At 35.6% G+C, this 13,686-nt stretch overlaps 1 protein-coding gene across 1 annotated transcript in view; it reads right to left on the bottom strand.

Annotated features, from left to right (window-relative positions):
- Positions 1 to 13,686, bottom strand: part of LOC108048256 (trissin receptor) — a 39,158-nt gene that overhangs the window by 10,941 nt on the left and 14,531 nt on the right. The window contains 3 exon segments of the mRNA XM_044459744.1: positions 528 to 687; positions 3,344 to 3,488; positions 9,346 to 9,966. Coding sequence (XP_044315679.1) covers positions 528 to 687; positions 3,344 to 3,488; positions 9,346 to 9,919 — 879 coding nt within the window. The 5' untranslated portion in view covers positions 9,920 to 9,966.

Consider the following 13,686-nt stretch of genomic DNA (forward strand, 5'->3'; position numbering starts at 1 on the left):
CTTCCAAATTATATTTAAATTAAGCCATCAAAGTTGTGTGAAAGGGTCTCGAAAATGACGACGCAATTTATGGACTTTTGAGTCCTCTTAGGCCAATAGTACTAGTACCTTATTTGTTAAATAAAATATTCATTTACATTAATGAAAGTGTGCTTTTCTGATAGATTTTAACTAATGGACCTAAATCTTGCAATCTTCATGTTTTATAACATTTACGCATATTTTCCGAGTCATCGCTTATGATTTAGAAAGGCGGGTTTTATTTTAAAATCGGACGACTTACGAAATAGCTGTCAAAGCAAGAATCAAAAAGTTTATTGGTAAATGGACTTAATTGTTTTTAAACATATACGTTTTTAACTCGAGATATATAGCCATTAATAGTCGAGATTCCGTCGTTTAAAGGAATAATTAATGTTTGTCTTAGCTGCGAAATTCGGCAAGCCGAAGTAAGCTTCCTTTCTTGCTTGTTTATTATAAACATAAATTATTATAAATCTTCTTTTTAGTCAATTCGTTTAACTTACTCTAAGGCGAGCCGCGGTTAAGATCTGTTTGCAGGTTATGGGATGCACGATGGCGAAATAACGCTCCATGCAGATGACAACCAAGATGAAAATCGATGCCGTGTAGCTCAGCGAGTGTACAAACTGGTACATGCGGCACAGAAATTCGCCAAACACCCAGCTGAAAGAAGAAATTGGCACGATGTGGTATTAATAATTATTTATGGGAGAAAGTTTTGCCCTTAAAGAGTCTCAGCTCCATTTTGCTTCAAAGTGTCAGAGCCAAAATTAAGACCAGCCACATAAAATTTTACGACACACCCGCGAAACTAATGCGACATTAAGGTGTCTTTAGTATTTTAATGGGGCGCAAAGCTTTTTTGTCTTATTTTTAATGTTTTTTCTGCTCGGAAATCGTATTTCTGTAATGAGGTAACGGATTATAGTATTTTGTTATTAAGTTTAAGTGTGGCCTATAATAAAGTAACGTAGGTTGATAATTTAGAAATGGTACGTCTTGGACATAAAAAAGGCTAACATTTGCTACACTATAGCCACTTTATGCCGTTTTTCTCAAAAACTGCACTTTCGATTTCGTTTATTATTTTTGACATTTTTTCGGACTACGCAGTATGTACCACTAGGATCTGTTTTGTACCAATTTAGTTTTCAATGAATGCAAACGGTCTTCCCACAGAAAAGTCCACAATATGGAATTATATATTACGTATAAATAACTGTGTTCGTGCAAATTTTAACCTTAATGTATGTATTAGCGTGTAAAATGTCAAGCCTTAAACCCCTTAAAATCAAGATGTGTGGTGATTTACAAAAAAACAAAATCAAAACAGAAAATTGATTTATATTATAACCAGTTATAATTTATCGTACGACACTATCTGGTGTCGACCAGCATTATTTATCAGCTTCTTAGCCTGGAACTACCACATACTTAAGCCGAGCAGTAGGGCAAACTACGGACTTTTAAGACAACTCAAAGTTAGTCAGCAATTTCTTCCACCTTAAATCAAATTATTATTTGCCAAGAACTTTCTGACTCCAGCTGTACTGCATGGCATAGAAATTTTTGGAAATTAATGTAGAATTAAATACTATCGCACGATATATCTTTAAAATATATTTATAATTTGGATTTGAAATCTGCAAACGATCAATTAATTACCCATACTAGGGAACCGTCGAATCCTGTTTTCTGAGTTAAGCTTTAGTGAATCTCAAAAAACAAATAATGTAATTGCCAACTCATATGACGAGCTTCGATTCAAATGTTTAAATTTAGTTTTAAATTTTATCAAATGGATTCAGCTGAAAATTAAGAAACAACATTACTGTTACCTCTATTAACAAACATTTTTGATGAAAAGAATAAAAAAATGTAAGAAGAATTCTGCTAATTTGGTCTCTTAAAGTGGCTCTGTTTCACATTGTGATACGCCTTAGTTTTCTTATCTGAATTTAATTCCTTCTTCTCCGGCAGCTACGCAGCTTTTAAAATATTAAACAAAATACTATAAAAACAGCACAGTTTTATTGTGGGAAATCTGGAAAATGTAAAGCCTTCGTTGCTCGAATTTTCTGGCAGAACTTTATTTTTAATGTTTTCATCGCGTCTTTTTATTAAAGCATGGAAACATTAGAATATACAAATGATTCAAACGCGCGTGAATAAATGGAGCGGGGGTCGAGGGAAAAAACTCTGGCAAAAGTGACGCCTGTGGAGATGTGCTTGAACAGTTGAACTATTTTCATTCTTTTCGACGCACCCATCTATGTATTTTTCGCTGTGTCGAAAACATAAGTTGCCCCACACGAGTTCACTAGAATTGACAAATAAGTCATGTTATACAAAATCGAGTTTAATAGTTCGAGCTCAGTCACTTTGAAATATCTAACAAGCAAGTGAGCATAGAATCGTGAGGACTCGCTTAAAATAAACAAGCTAAGTATGAAAGTGAATGGGGCTAAAATTGGTAAAACAAATTTTCTTTTTGTTATTATTACATTATTTAGTTTGCCTAAATATCGGAGGACGTTTTTTTTACAATCCTCTTCTAAAGAATCTGCGAAAAGAATAATTTCTTCCGTTATCAAGGTAAAAGTTTTTGCAGATGTTTTTTATTTCGAGCTGTGGTAAATTTATTTCAGTCATCTCTGACTCACTTTACAAGTAATAGTTTTAAATCTTTTGCTTTTTCAGGCCAAGTGATGCTGATTAAGAATATGTACGGACTAAGCGGCAATAAATGGTTGCTTAACTGCGTTAAAAGCTGGTGATCGACAAAATTTCAAGTGGTTTTTATAAACTTTTTATGATGCAATATGCAATATATAACATATTTTACTTTAAAAACGTTATATTACCAATGAAATAAGTCTTTAATGACCAAAATTGGTTTACCAGAACTTGAGAGAACAAATAAAATAGGCAAAAAACGTATAGAATACAATATTTTAGTTGTCATTTTCTTAATCAGGGAGGCCAACTGGCCGGAAAACCAAACCTTCATCACTGGAGTATGTCGTCGATTTAATTTTATAAACTAGTGTATTCAATTTTGTTCATATGGAAAAGTAACTATTTCTTTACATCTTAAGTAAAATTCCAATTTTTTTAAAAAGAATCCTTTAAAAGAGGATGGCCCAGCACGCGAACAATCCACTGTTCCTTATAACACAAAGAGTATTTCACTTACAATTTCACTCTTTTATGCCAATTTGATTTATCAGCTAAGTTGGCATTGTTTAGCTTCACTCGTGCATAATGAAATTTTAATTAAATATGAGAAAGCTTTGGTTTTTTCTGAGCTGTCACTCACCTCTCTATGAGATAGATGGATAGGTTCTGCATCACACAGAAGAGACCGACACAGAAGTCTGCAAACGCCAAGTTCGCCAAAAAAAAGTTCGTGATTGAGCGCAGTCGTCGCGATAATGTGACCACCAAAATAACAAGTAGGTTGCCTGAAAATGTTCAAAAAGATACATATCTTAGAAGACGACAATTAGTTTTTCAAAAATTTCCTAATTTTGTATACCGCATAATATCAAAATATTTTAAGCTTATTATTTTAATACCACTATGAATTAATTAAGAAACACAGAAGAATTTAAAAACATGACCATTGAGTATTAAACACTTATTGACTGACTTTTAACATGTAATATATAAGAACAAAATAAGTCCACCTAACTTAACAAATTATATACATCTTTGTTTAGATGCAGTTCAACATTTGATTTAAGCTTTCATTTTATGTTTTCTGTCACCAAATCTCTTCTATTCAATTTGGAATTGAATTGCGGAGAAAATTTTAGTTTTTTTTCGGGTAAAACCGTAAAGTTTAACTGTGGTTAAATATGCACTTTAAAGCCTAACTGACTCAGCAATTGGGCTTAACTGCATTAATATAATTTGTCTAAATAAAGGTCATTTCATCCATGATTTAATTCGAATTATTCACGCAAAATAAATTTCACCCGCATTATGCACACACATGCTTCTCCAAATCTCAATTAATTGGGTTTTTTTGTGGGAATTTGACAAATACATGCCAATAATAATCCAAATCCATTTTATATGTAAATAAGCTTTGCCACTTCGTTTGTGGGTCCTTAAAAGAAAATACTATTTTTAACAGCTTAATATTTATTGCATTAATCTTTTTAGGAACAGCATGGTCTGTAATTTGTATTTTACTTTAAATTGTTGGCAACAGAATCGACCAAAACGAAACATTTTATTTTGAGGTCTCACATGGCAAACAAATGTCGAGAAAAACTTTTTTAATTACACCGGTCAGGGTGACAGGAAATTGGAGAACAAAAAAACAAGTGCTGCCAGAAAATACCAAAAACGTGCAACACTCCACGGCGTGCTCGGAAATTCGATACAAAGAAGACAGGACTGCATCAGTGGCCCAAGTTACTTACACACGTGTGTATAGACGACCATTAATATGTTGGGAAAGAGTTTTTCTTTTATTTTATCAATTTTGTTTTTTTATTGAAAAAGTTGCACACGAAAACAGGGAGAAAAAATTATTCTGACACTAAAAAGGACCGGGTCTTGAGTCCGTCCCAAAATGCATTAACACCCTTAGTTTTTGTATGACTGTTAATTATTTGGGCCACACTTATCGCAAATAACAGTGCATTATATTTTCCTAGTCAATCGACTTATTTTTCTCCAACATTTCTTTAGCTCGTTGCGATTTGAGTATCGAGTATCTCATTCTCGGGGGACGTTAAATTCTGATGCTGCATAGCCACACAGCTGCGGTCATGAAAATAGTATCACGTTAGGCAGAAAACCAAATGATAACCGCAATTTATTTTATTTTAACCAAATGGTGAAAATGACAATATATATATTTATTATTAATAGTTCAGATGATTTTGTAATACAAGTTTAGAAAGGTTGGCACTCAAAGGCTTTTAAACAGAAGAATCACAACATTTTGCAGTGGCTTCTTAAAATTTAACAACTTTACCTATAACTATAATAAAAATCTCCATAAATGATGATCTACTATTATCTATAATCTAATTAGTAGTAGTATTATAGCCTTTACTGTGCAACACGGAGTTGCAACGGCGTGGCATAGAATCGATAAGGTCCTGGCACCGCTTTATAGGAACTTACTGGTGTGCTTGGGATCTAATCCTGTTCGAACGTCCACTTTAAGGGTATTTCCCAACTGGACTATGGTAGCATTATGTTTTTTAAAAGTCCATTTATCATTTGGATGGGACCCACACCAGGCATAAGCGAAACAGGCCTAAATCATAATGCTTAACAGTCTTTTTTTTGGATTGTGCAATATTCCTTTTTGGGGGGACTTCGAACATACTCTCTACACCCTGTACCACCTAATAAAACAATCTTGCTCTCGTCAGTCCAAAGTATATTGCGCTCCTTATCAATGGGCCAGTTTCTATGCACTTTTGAAAATTGAATTTTGCTACTAGGTCAAAAGGGGCACCTTTCTGAGACTTTTGGAAAACAAATTATTGTCTCTCAGTAGTCTTCGAATTGTTTCAAGACTAATCGTCATTTTGGCATATTGCAAAATCTGTCTAACATACAAATGCTGTTTTGCAAACTTTTAACTGAAATTATAATACCCTCTGTTATTGCAAACCAAAATCAAAAATGTTAAATTGTAAGTGCAAGGTTTGTTTTTGATCAACTCATAAATATGGATAACCAAAGATGATCAAATATTATATATATTTCCATAAAACAATTTTATGTACAAAATGTAGGTCGTTTTTACCCTTTATAGAATTGTATTCCTTAACTTACGTGACCTCCACACTTTTTAGGTCATTTTGTTTTTTCGGGTGTTCTATTAGTGTATATTTCGCGTAATTGGTATGCGGCATAATTAAGCAGGTGCATAACTTGGATTGGCAGGATATTTTTTATAAGGTAGAGGACAGTACATGGATCTGCACTTGAGACTTAACATAACATTAAACTTACTTGTTTCAATGACAGCAACAAACAAATATCAAAACAGCAGCAGAACAGAGGCTTTAGACGTGACTACAGCATGTAAATTTAGTGGGCGAGTGTGGGAACTGGGCGACCCCTCCCTGAACTCCTTCTATTTCCCCCACATTTCGGTCGCCTGTGAAACCAAATAAGTTGCTTACAATTTGCAATTGTCTGCACAATGCCCGACAACGCCCCTGCCTGTGCCTAATGGGCGGCCATTTGTCGCCATTTGGAATGGCGTATACACATGTTCAACGCTTTTATTGTGGATGCTGTTGTCACTGCGGGTAATAAAGCCTACAACGGACTAGGAATGATGCTAGGAATTGGTCCCACCCACAAACGTCCAATAGAACGACATAATTGATTGTGAGCGTCAGGCCCTGATAATACGCGAGGTTAAAGACATTATATATTTGTGTGTGTGGGCAATTAAACACTGCAGAAACGGATAACTAATGCCTTGGTAAGTGTTATCTATAAAATTAAATTATTTTATTGTTCCACATGGAGCAAATAAATGATATGTGACGTTTGTACATATATGTAAGAGTATGTAAGTAAAAATCGCCTTCGCTAGTCAGTTAAATTAGTTCAACTACCAAACAAATCCATTGGTCAAGTAAATAGTTATAATTCACCAGCGTCTGGAAATGATTTAATAACTGTGAAATAGTATATCTTACGTATTACGTTGCGTAATGTTATAATAATAAATATGTTTAAAAATCTTCAAATCATAGTTGCCGGTTAATTACCTTTACTAATTTGAACTACATTAATGGTAAGATAACTATGGAATGGTAGTCTTGCTTCAAAAAAGTAATTTAACAATTAAAAGGTATATTAACATAAAAATGGTTGAAACACTGTGAAATAAAAAGACTAATAATATATTAATATTTTATTAAATGATAAATTATACCCTTGCAGAGGGTAATATAATTTTGGTCAGAAGTTTGTAACGCATTTAAGGAGACGTGACCCCATTAAGTATATATATTCTTGATCAGTATCAATAGGGGAGTCGATATAGCCATGTCCGTCTGTCCGTCTGTTTCAATACCGTTTGCGAGATCAGTTTAAAAGCTAGCGATAAATAAATTTAAACTGTCGGATAGGCGGACAAACGGACAGACAGAATAAACATATATAGTTGCAAACTTATGACTAAATTATAATACCCTCTGCTAGAGTATAAAAATAATTCTCAAAAGCCTTCAAAGTTCTTTAATGTGGCTTGGGCGACTGGACACCATATACCGAACAGCAGGGCATTGAGTAATTGGCAAGTCAGCATTAAATTCAACCGCACGGGTCGGTCACGGAAAACTGGGGCTGTCTATGGGGCACCGTAAATGTCCGGCGGCAGTCTATTTTCCTTACTTTTATGCGTCTTTCGTTTGTGGTACTATCAAACATAATCTCGAGCTCTTAATATAAGAACTGTGCAAGTTGATTACATTCAATGAAAAAGTTTAGGCAAAAGTAAGTATGGTGTAATAAATTTTGAAATGGTGAACTTTTCCAAAAAGCGTTCATTTCTTTCAAACAAAACTGTAGTTTTATAGCTTTGCAGTATCTATAAATATAAAATAAAAACACTTGATTGTAGTTAAGTGTGTCGACCACAATCATTTAAAGCGCAGCGCAGAATAAGGCCTTAAAAACGAAGTCTGGAATATCTAGTCTCTTGAGTTGTTTTGAACAAAAACGTTATAGTTTGTTACTGATTATCGAAAAAAACAAATTAAATGCGCTTTAAAGTAAGTAATTAGGTAATTAGCAACACTTTTTCTTTAACTTTAAATAAACGTGTAAGTTAATTCTTCCGATTGAAACCAAAACAACTTTGCTGACGTGTAATACAAACAGAGAATGCTACTCAACATCTGAGCACTGCCAACAATTCGCCAACGGCAGAACCGGGGATATATTAACCAATGCAAAATCGCATTCATAGCTGCAAGAATCACTCTAACTTGTATAAAGTTAGGGAGGCGGGTAAACAAAAATGCACTTTGTAAAAGCGTGTTCGCGGGAGCAACTACAATTGAGTTGACACCTCACAGGTGCTTCTCCGATCGATAACTCGCAGAATTTTATATTTTAAAGTGTTACAATTCAATCATAACACCTAGTCACAGGGGAAATCCATGTTTTGATGAGCCAGCCAGTCTTATTGTCACCAGATAAATGAGTCTCAAGAACGGTTGCTGGGCCTGCCAACAGGGATGTTAAAATTTACGTCCTCGAGAATTTTCAAAGTGTAAATTATTCAGCCGCAAATTTTACCGAATTTTTAAAATTTGTTCCGGCTTTAGCATCTAATTCCTACAACGTGTAAGGGTTGTTAGCAAACATTCCATTCATAAAAAAAAAACATTTAAAATTTAAGAAATCATAATTTTTAATTAGTTTGGCTGACTTTTCGAACAATAAGATAACAATTTCGTCCATCTTAAAATTGTTTTTAAGAAAAACAGAAACCCTTCTGGTTATATTTCTAATAAAGCCACGACTTTACATTTCTTAAGTGTGTCAACTCTTTGCTAAACCAAGGAGATTTATTGGACATTGTCGGATGGTACCACTGAACATAAGAATTAAAAAACGTTTTTATCCCAGTATATTGCAGTGTATTAACGTCTTCAGCCATATAACTGCATGAGAAAAGATCTGACCAATTCAATCCGGAAATAAAATTATTTAGCCTCAAAAAGTCTGCGTTTAGAAAACAATGCAATCCACGTTACAAGTATCTAATCCATATCCGAATGCCCATTTGAAACAGACTTTATAATGGAAAGGTGAAATAAATTATCGAACTTTCTGACAACGGAATAAATGAGCAAGTTGTGTATATAGAGAAGGAAACCATAACTTTAAGCAAAGAAATTCAATAGTATTAAATTCCTTAAAAAAAATAACTCCACTGACGTGAGGCTTGAGTCCACGGTAACCAAGACTCTACCACTCTGCCTTAAGGAACGTTCCAGGCTAATATGTACTTAACTGGAAAAACTTCGGAGCCTCTTTTTAGCACTTAGGGGACTTCTCTAATTGCTTACAGCTATTAAACTGCGAGTCCGAAAAAGCAAATCTGTTCCTTCAAGCCGCCTTTAGTTTGGCAAATAAACGAATTCATCTCATCTCAATCGTCTTAACAGAATTGCTTCTTGGGCACAATGGAAAGGTCAGCTCACTTTTAGAGTAAAGAGGTCAAGTATGTTGTCTTCCAAAATATAATGTTATTATATTCTTCCAAAAGCGATAAGAAAACGCATAGCTTAAGGGAATTGACTTTGTTTTACTCACCAAAGAAACAGCAGCAAAAAACCAATGTGTAAAGGGTGATGAATATAATGCGCACATCGGTGCGATCGAAGATGTATTCGCTGGCCTTCTCCGCGTCCTCCTCGTCCTCGATAACGCCACCACTTCCGTCCCCGGCGACCCCGGTGGTCTGGGCAGGAACCAGGGGGGTGGTGGCGTCGCCGAGGAGCAGGACGTAATCGGTGGCACTGCCGTTGATGGACAGATGCGTTGTGGTGGAGACATTGGCGGACGATGTCAGGGCAGAAATCGAGAGGAGGACGAGCAGCGTTGTCCAAGGGGAGAGGGGGAAGTGGGGTCCAGTGGAGGCTATCCGGGGTTTCTGGTGCGCTTTCCTTCGTCGGAAGGCGGAAGTTCCAAAGTCCATGGAGCTGTTTTGGCTGCCGTTGTTTTGATTATGCGCCACCCCGTGGTTGCCACCGCTATTATCACTGTTATCGTCGTTAGCCACTAATATGTTTGCCCTGTCAGCTGGCCATCGTTGTTTATGTTGTTTTCGTTGCTCTATTTCCGATGCCTGTCGCCAGACCCTCGATGTCGGCATCATCATCATCATTACGTGCGTGTGATGTCGACTGTGAAAGCCGCTAATATTGGGTGCAGCTGCAAGGACCAAGGGTGAGACGGGGGAGTTAGTTCATATAAAAAGGCAACCTATTAAAAATATCTTGGAAAAAATTCTTGTCACATGCAGGACACTGGAAATATAAAAGGTCAAATTAAACATCTCAATTTGACCACTGTTATGCCCTATATTAGTAATAAGTTAACGTTTAATCAATACCAAATGTATCTGCCGATTTGACAAGATTTTAACGACTTTAGTAACCCAAATACGAAGTTTTTTCAACTGCAACTGTGGATAAGGATCCCTTGCATTGTATCGCGATATCGTCGCTGGATGCCCTCTGAGCTTTATACAGAGACCACAGTTTTAGAGTCCAAGAAATATACCTAAAAATACTGCCTTATTTCTCGAAAAATTCAAAAAGACCGAGCAAAAGCAAGGAGTTTTTTAGAGTGTTGATGGAGAGCCCAATCTATCGAAGTTCGAAAAATTTTAAGACTATCGGTATAATTGATAGAGTTTTTTTCTGGCCCTATGCTCTTTATTACCTCAGTGAGAAAACCATTAACAAAATTCTCTTCAAGAGTTTAATTTTTCGCAAGTGAGCAGATAAAAATGGAAAATGTCCTGAAGTGGACGGCACTAATTAGTTTTTGATATAACTGCAGCTTGACAAATTTAATTTCCTTTCTCGCTTATAATTGAGAATTAAGTGTTACCCGGATGGCTTTAATTCATTAACTGCAGAGTCACGTCTGTTTTTTCTTACGGCAATTAAACTTCGACTGTCTGCAAATCTTATTGCGGTGCGTGACATTCAGCTTGCGTCGCCCACACACGTGTGTTTCCTTCTATGTATATTTGAGTGGACTTTTTAATTAAGGCGTCTTTAATAATGAGCATAATTAAAACATCGCCTAAAAAAGAAATTATGATTTTCCATTTGCCACGCACGCAAACACAGCTCTCCCCATTTCCACATTTCCATCAGAGTCTCTACTGGGTGCTATTTTTAATAAGCACTACGTTTTGTTGCTAATTACGCGAGTGCAGTTGGCAATATCAAACCATTCACCACCTCCTTCTCTGTTTGCAGCTTTGACTATTGCTCGCTGGGTTTGCGTACGTGCTCTAATTAATACACACTCGCTTTCAAACACACTACATTAAACATTGGGAAAAAATGACTGCCAAGTAATTAACACTGCTGAATCGTAATGTCTCCATGTTTAAGATAAATTATGCGTGCACTGTTTTTAAAAAATCATGAAAGCCTATGAAATGACAACCTCTGGCATTTAAAACTCAAACTTTCAGGAATGGAATAAATGGTTTTACATCCGGGCTTACAAGTGTGCAAAGCAGTAAAAGCAATACATGTCATTAAATTTATTGTTAACAACAACGAGGCAGTTCTCAGCTGTTAAACAGGTTAAAATTGACGACCATTTTTATAAATCCTAGCTGAAAGGATTTCTTAAAGATTTTCCATTAACTAAATAAGTCTTATGGCTAGCCTATTTAAAATTGTGATAAAATCTTTAGAGGCGCTGGCAGTATTTCCAGTAAATTGAATTATCGTCCGTATTATCCTAATTACATTCTTTTCGTCCGAAAAATAACAATTGGAACTCAATAGTCCACAATTTGTATTTTTCGGATTCACTGAAATCTCTCCGTTTGAACTTGGTTGAAATTTACAAATGAGGTACCTACAAATTTTAAGCAAATGACAGTCGAACAGATTTCTGTGTCACCCTTGTAGGTCAAAAAAGTAACTTCGGTACAGACTATACTGAACGGGAACTATACTAAATGTTTGTGTGCTCTACTAAAAGGTTATGGATGGCATAAAGAATTAGATCATGTCTGATCTCGGTGGAGCCTTCTTTAGCAATGCGAATGTGGGTATATTGTAATTGTAAATGTAACAATACCTCTACTTAAGATTCCTTGTTAATGAAATGCCTTATTAGCTAATTTGTACATATATATCTTTCCTAAGAAATGCAAGTCCCGTGGCTATAATTTTTTAAATCGGTTCGAACAAAAAGAAAATATGAAAAGATGCACAGGGACTATATGAGTATTAATAATTATAATTAAATTAATTAAGTGTTATTAGTAAAACTAAAATATTTTAAACATATTCTTATTTCCATGAGGGACACATTAGTTTGGTAATTTTGGTTTATTTTTGTTAAAGCTTTATTTGCTTTTAATTCTCTGACAAATAAGGGCGCCTGACTCCAAGAGATCCAAAGTGCATCCTACTCGGAGGCTTAAAAAACGACGAGGCCCTTGGTAGGACTACAGCCGATGGTGTGATCCCTAGGAAGAAACTGCGGAACGGGGGTACATTTATGTGAGGTCGCTGGTGGAACTCGGGTGCAAGCTCGAATTAGTGGCTAACGAAACGGATCCTCGAGACGCTCCAATAATCTGCATCTTGAACCCACAGTGTGTGCCATAACAGTGCTCTGACTGATTGGAAGCCATTCAGTTCAAGTTTCTGTATCCCAGAACAACATCTTTAAAATAAGCTGTGATAATGAGAAGAACTCTGGCACTTTGCCGCCTTAAGCACTCACTGAATGCATTTTGTGGGCTCCGACTTACTAGACTTAGATTTAAAACTTATAAAAATGCTTAAATATTTGCGATTTATTGTGTCCAGAAAAGATGTAGCACACAAAATATGTGCTGCACAGTTTGGTGCTATCTGCTGGCGCTGACGTCATGGACCATCTTAAACTTAATATCTTAAAAATTGTTTGATGTTAAAAAGATAGTGACCGAATAAATAATAATAACATTTCTTTAAGTAGTCTCCAGAAAACTACAAGATCTGTGGGAGTGGACGTGGCCAACTTTTAAAAATTAAGTGGAACATTTCCTAGCAATGACGATTTCCGAGATCTCAAACTAGGACGGAAGCTACCTTCGGCAAGCCGTAGTTTTAATACCCTTGCAGACTTTGTCGAAATTGTTCAAATTGAAAAGGAAGCGAAAAGAATAGGGTATACATAAATAAATTAGATTTTCATAGTTTCATGTCAATAGGTTTTAAACTGCAAAAAAGTTATATACAAATAGACAAAAAAGGGATATTTTCTCAGCCTTTAACAATTTTTCCTACGCTATAAATATAAATAAAAAAGACTTGGAAAAATTGGCTTATACATTGATTTCTCCCTACGATTTGGAAGAAATATCATCAATTCTTGCATCATCAATTCCGATTGTTCCTATGGGAGCTATAGGATATAGACGTCCGATCGGGGCAATTTTCAAACTTGATCTGCGTACACATGTTTTAGGACGACTGTGAAAGTTTCAGACCGCTAGCTTTAAAACTGAGCTCGCAAACGGTATTGAAACAGACAGACAGACGGACAGGCGGACATGGCTATATCGACTTCCCTATTGATCCTGATCAAGAATATATATACTTTATAGGGTCGGAAATGTCTCCTTCACTGCAATATAAGCTTCTGACCAAAATTATAATACCCTCTGCAAGGGTATATAAAGGAGATAAAAAAACAAAAAATTTTCAACTTCTAACGAAAAGGAGAGCGCAACTTACGATTTCGATTTCTAACTTTTTCCCTGCACGATATCTTAAAAAGACTTATCACGATTTTAAAATACGTAGAAGGACCAGTAATAACAATTTTGGGGACTAAGCCAATCCAATGATAAAGTTATATTTAGTTAATCCTGGATACCCCACTCCATCAGAGGATGTTTAT

The sequence above is a fragment of the Drosophila rhopaloa genome, unplaced genomic scaffold, assembly GCF_018152115.1.
Source record: "Drosophila rhopaloa isolate 14029-0021.01 unplaced genomic scaffold, ASM1815211v1 contig_2, whole genome shotgun sequence".
Classification (NCBI taxonomy): domain Eukaryota; kingdom Metazoa; phylum Arthropoda; class Insecta; order Diptera; family Drosophilidae; genus Drosophila; species Drosophila rhopaloa.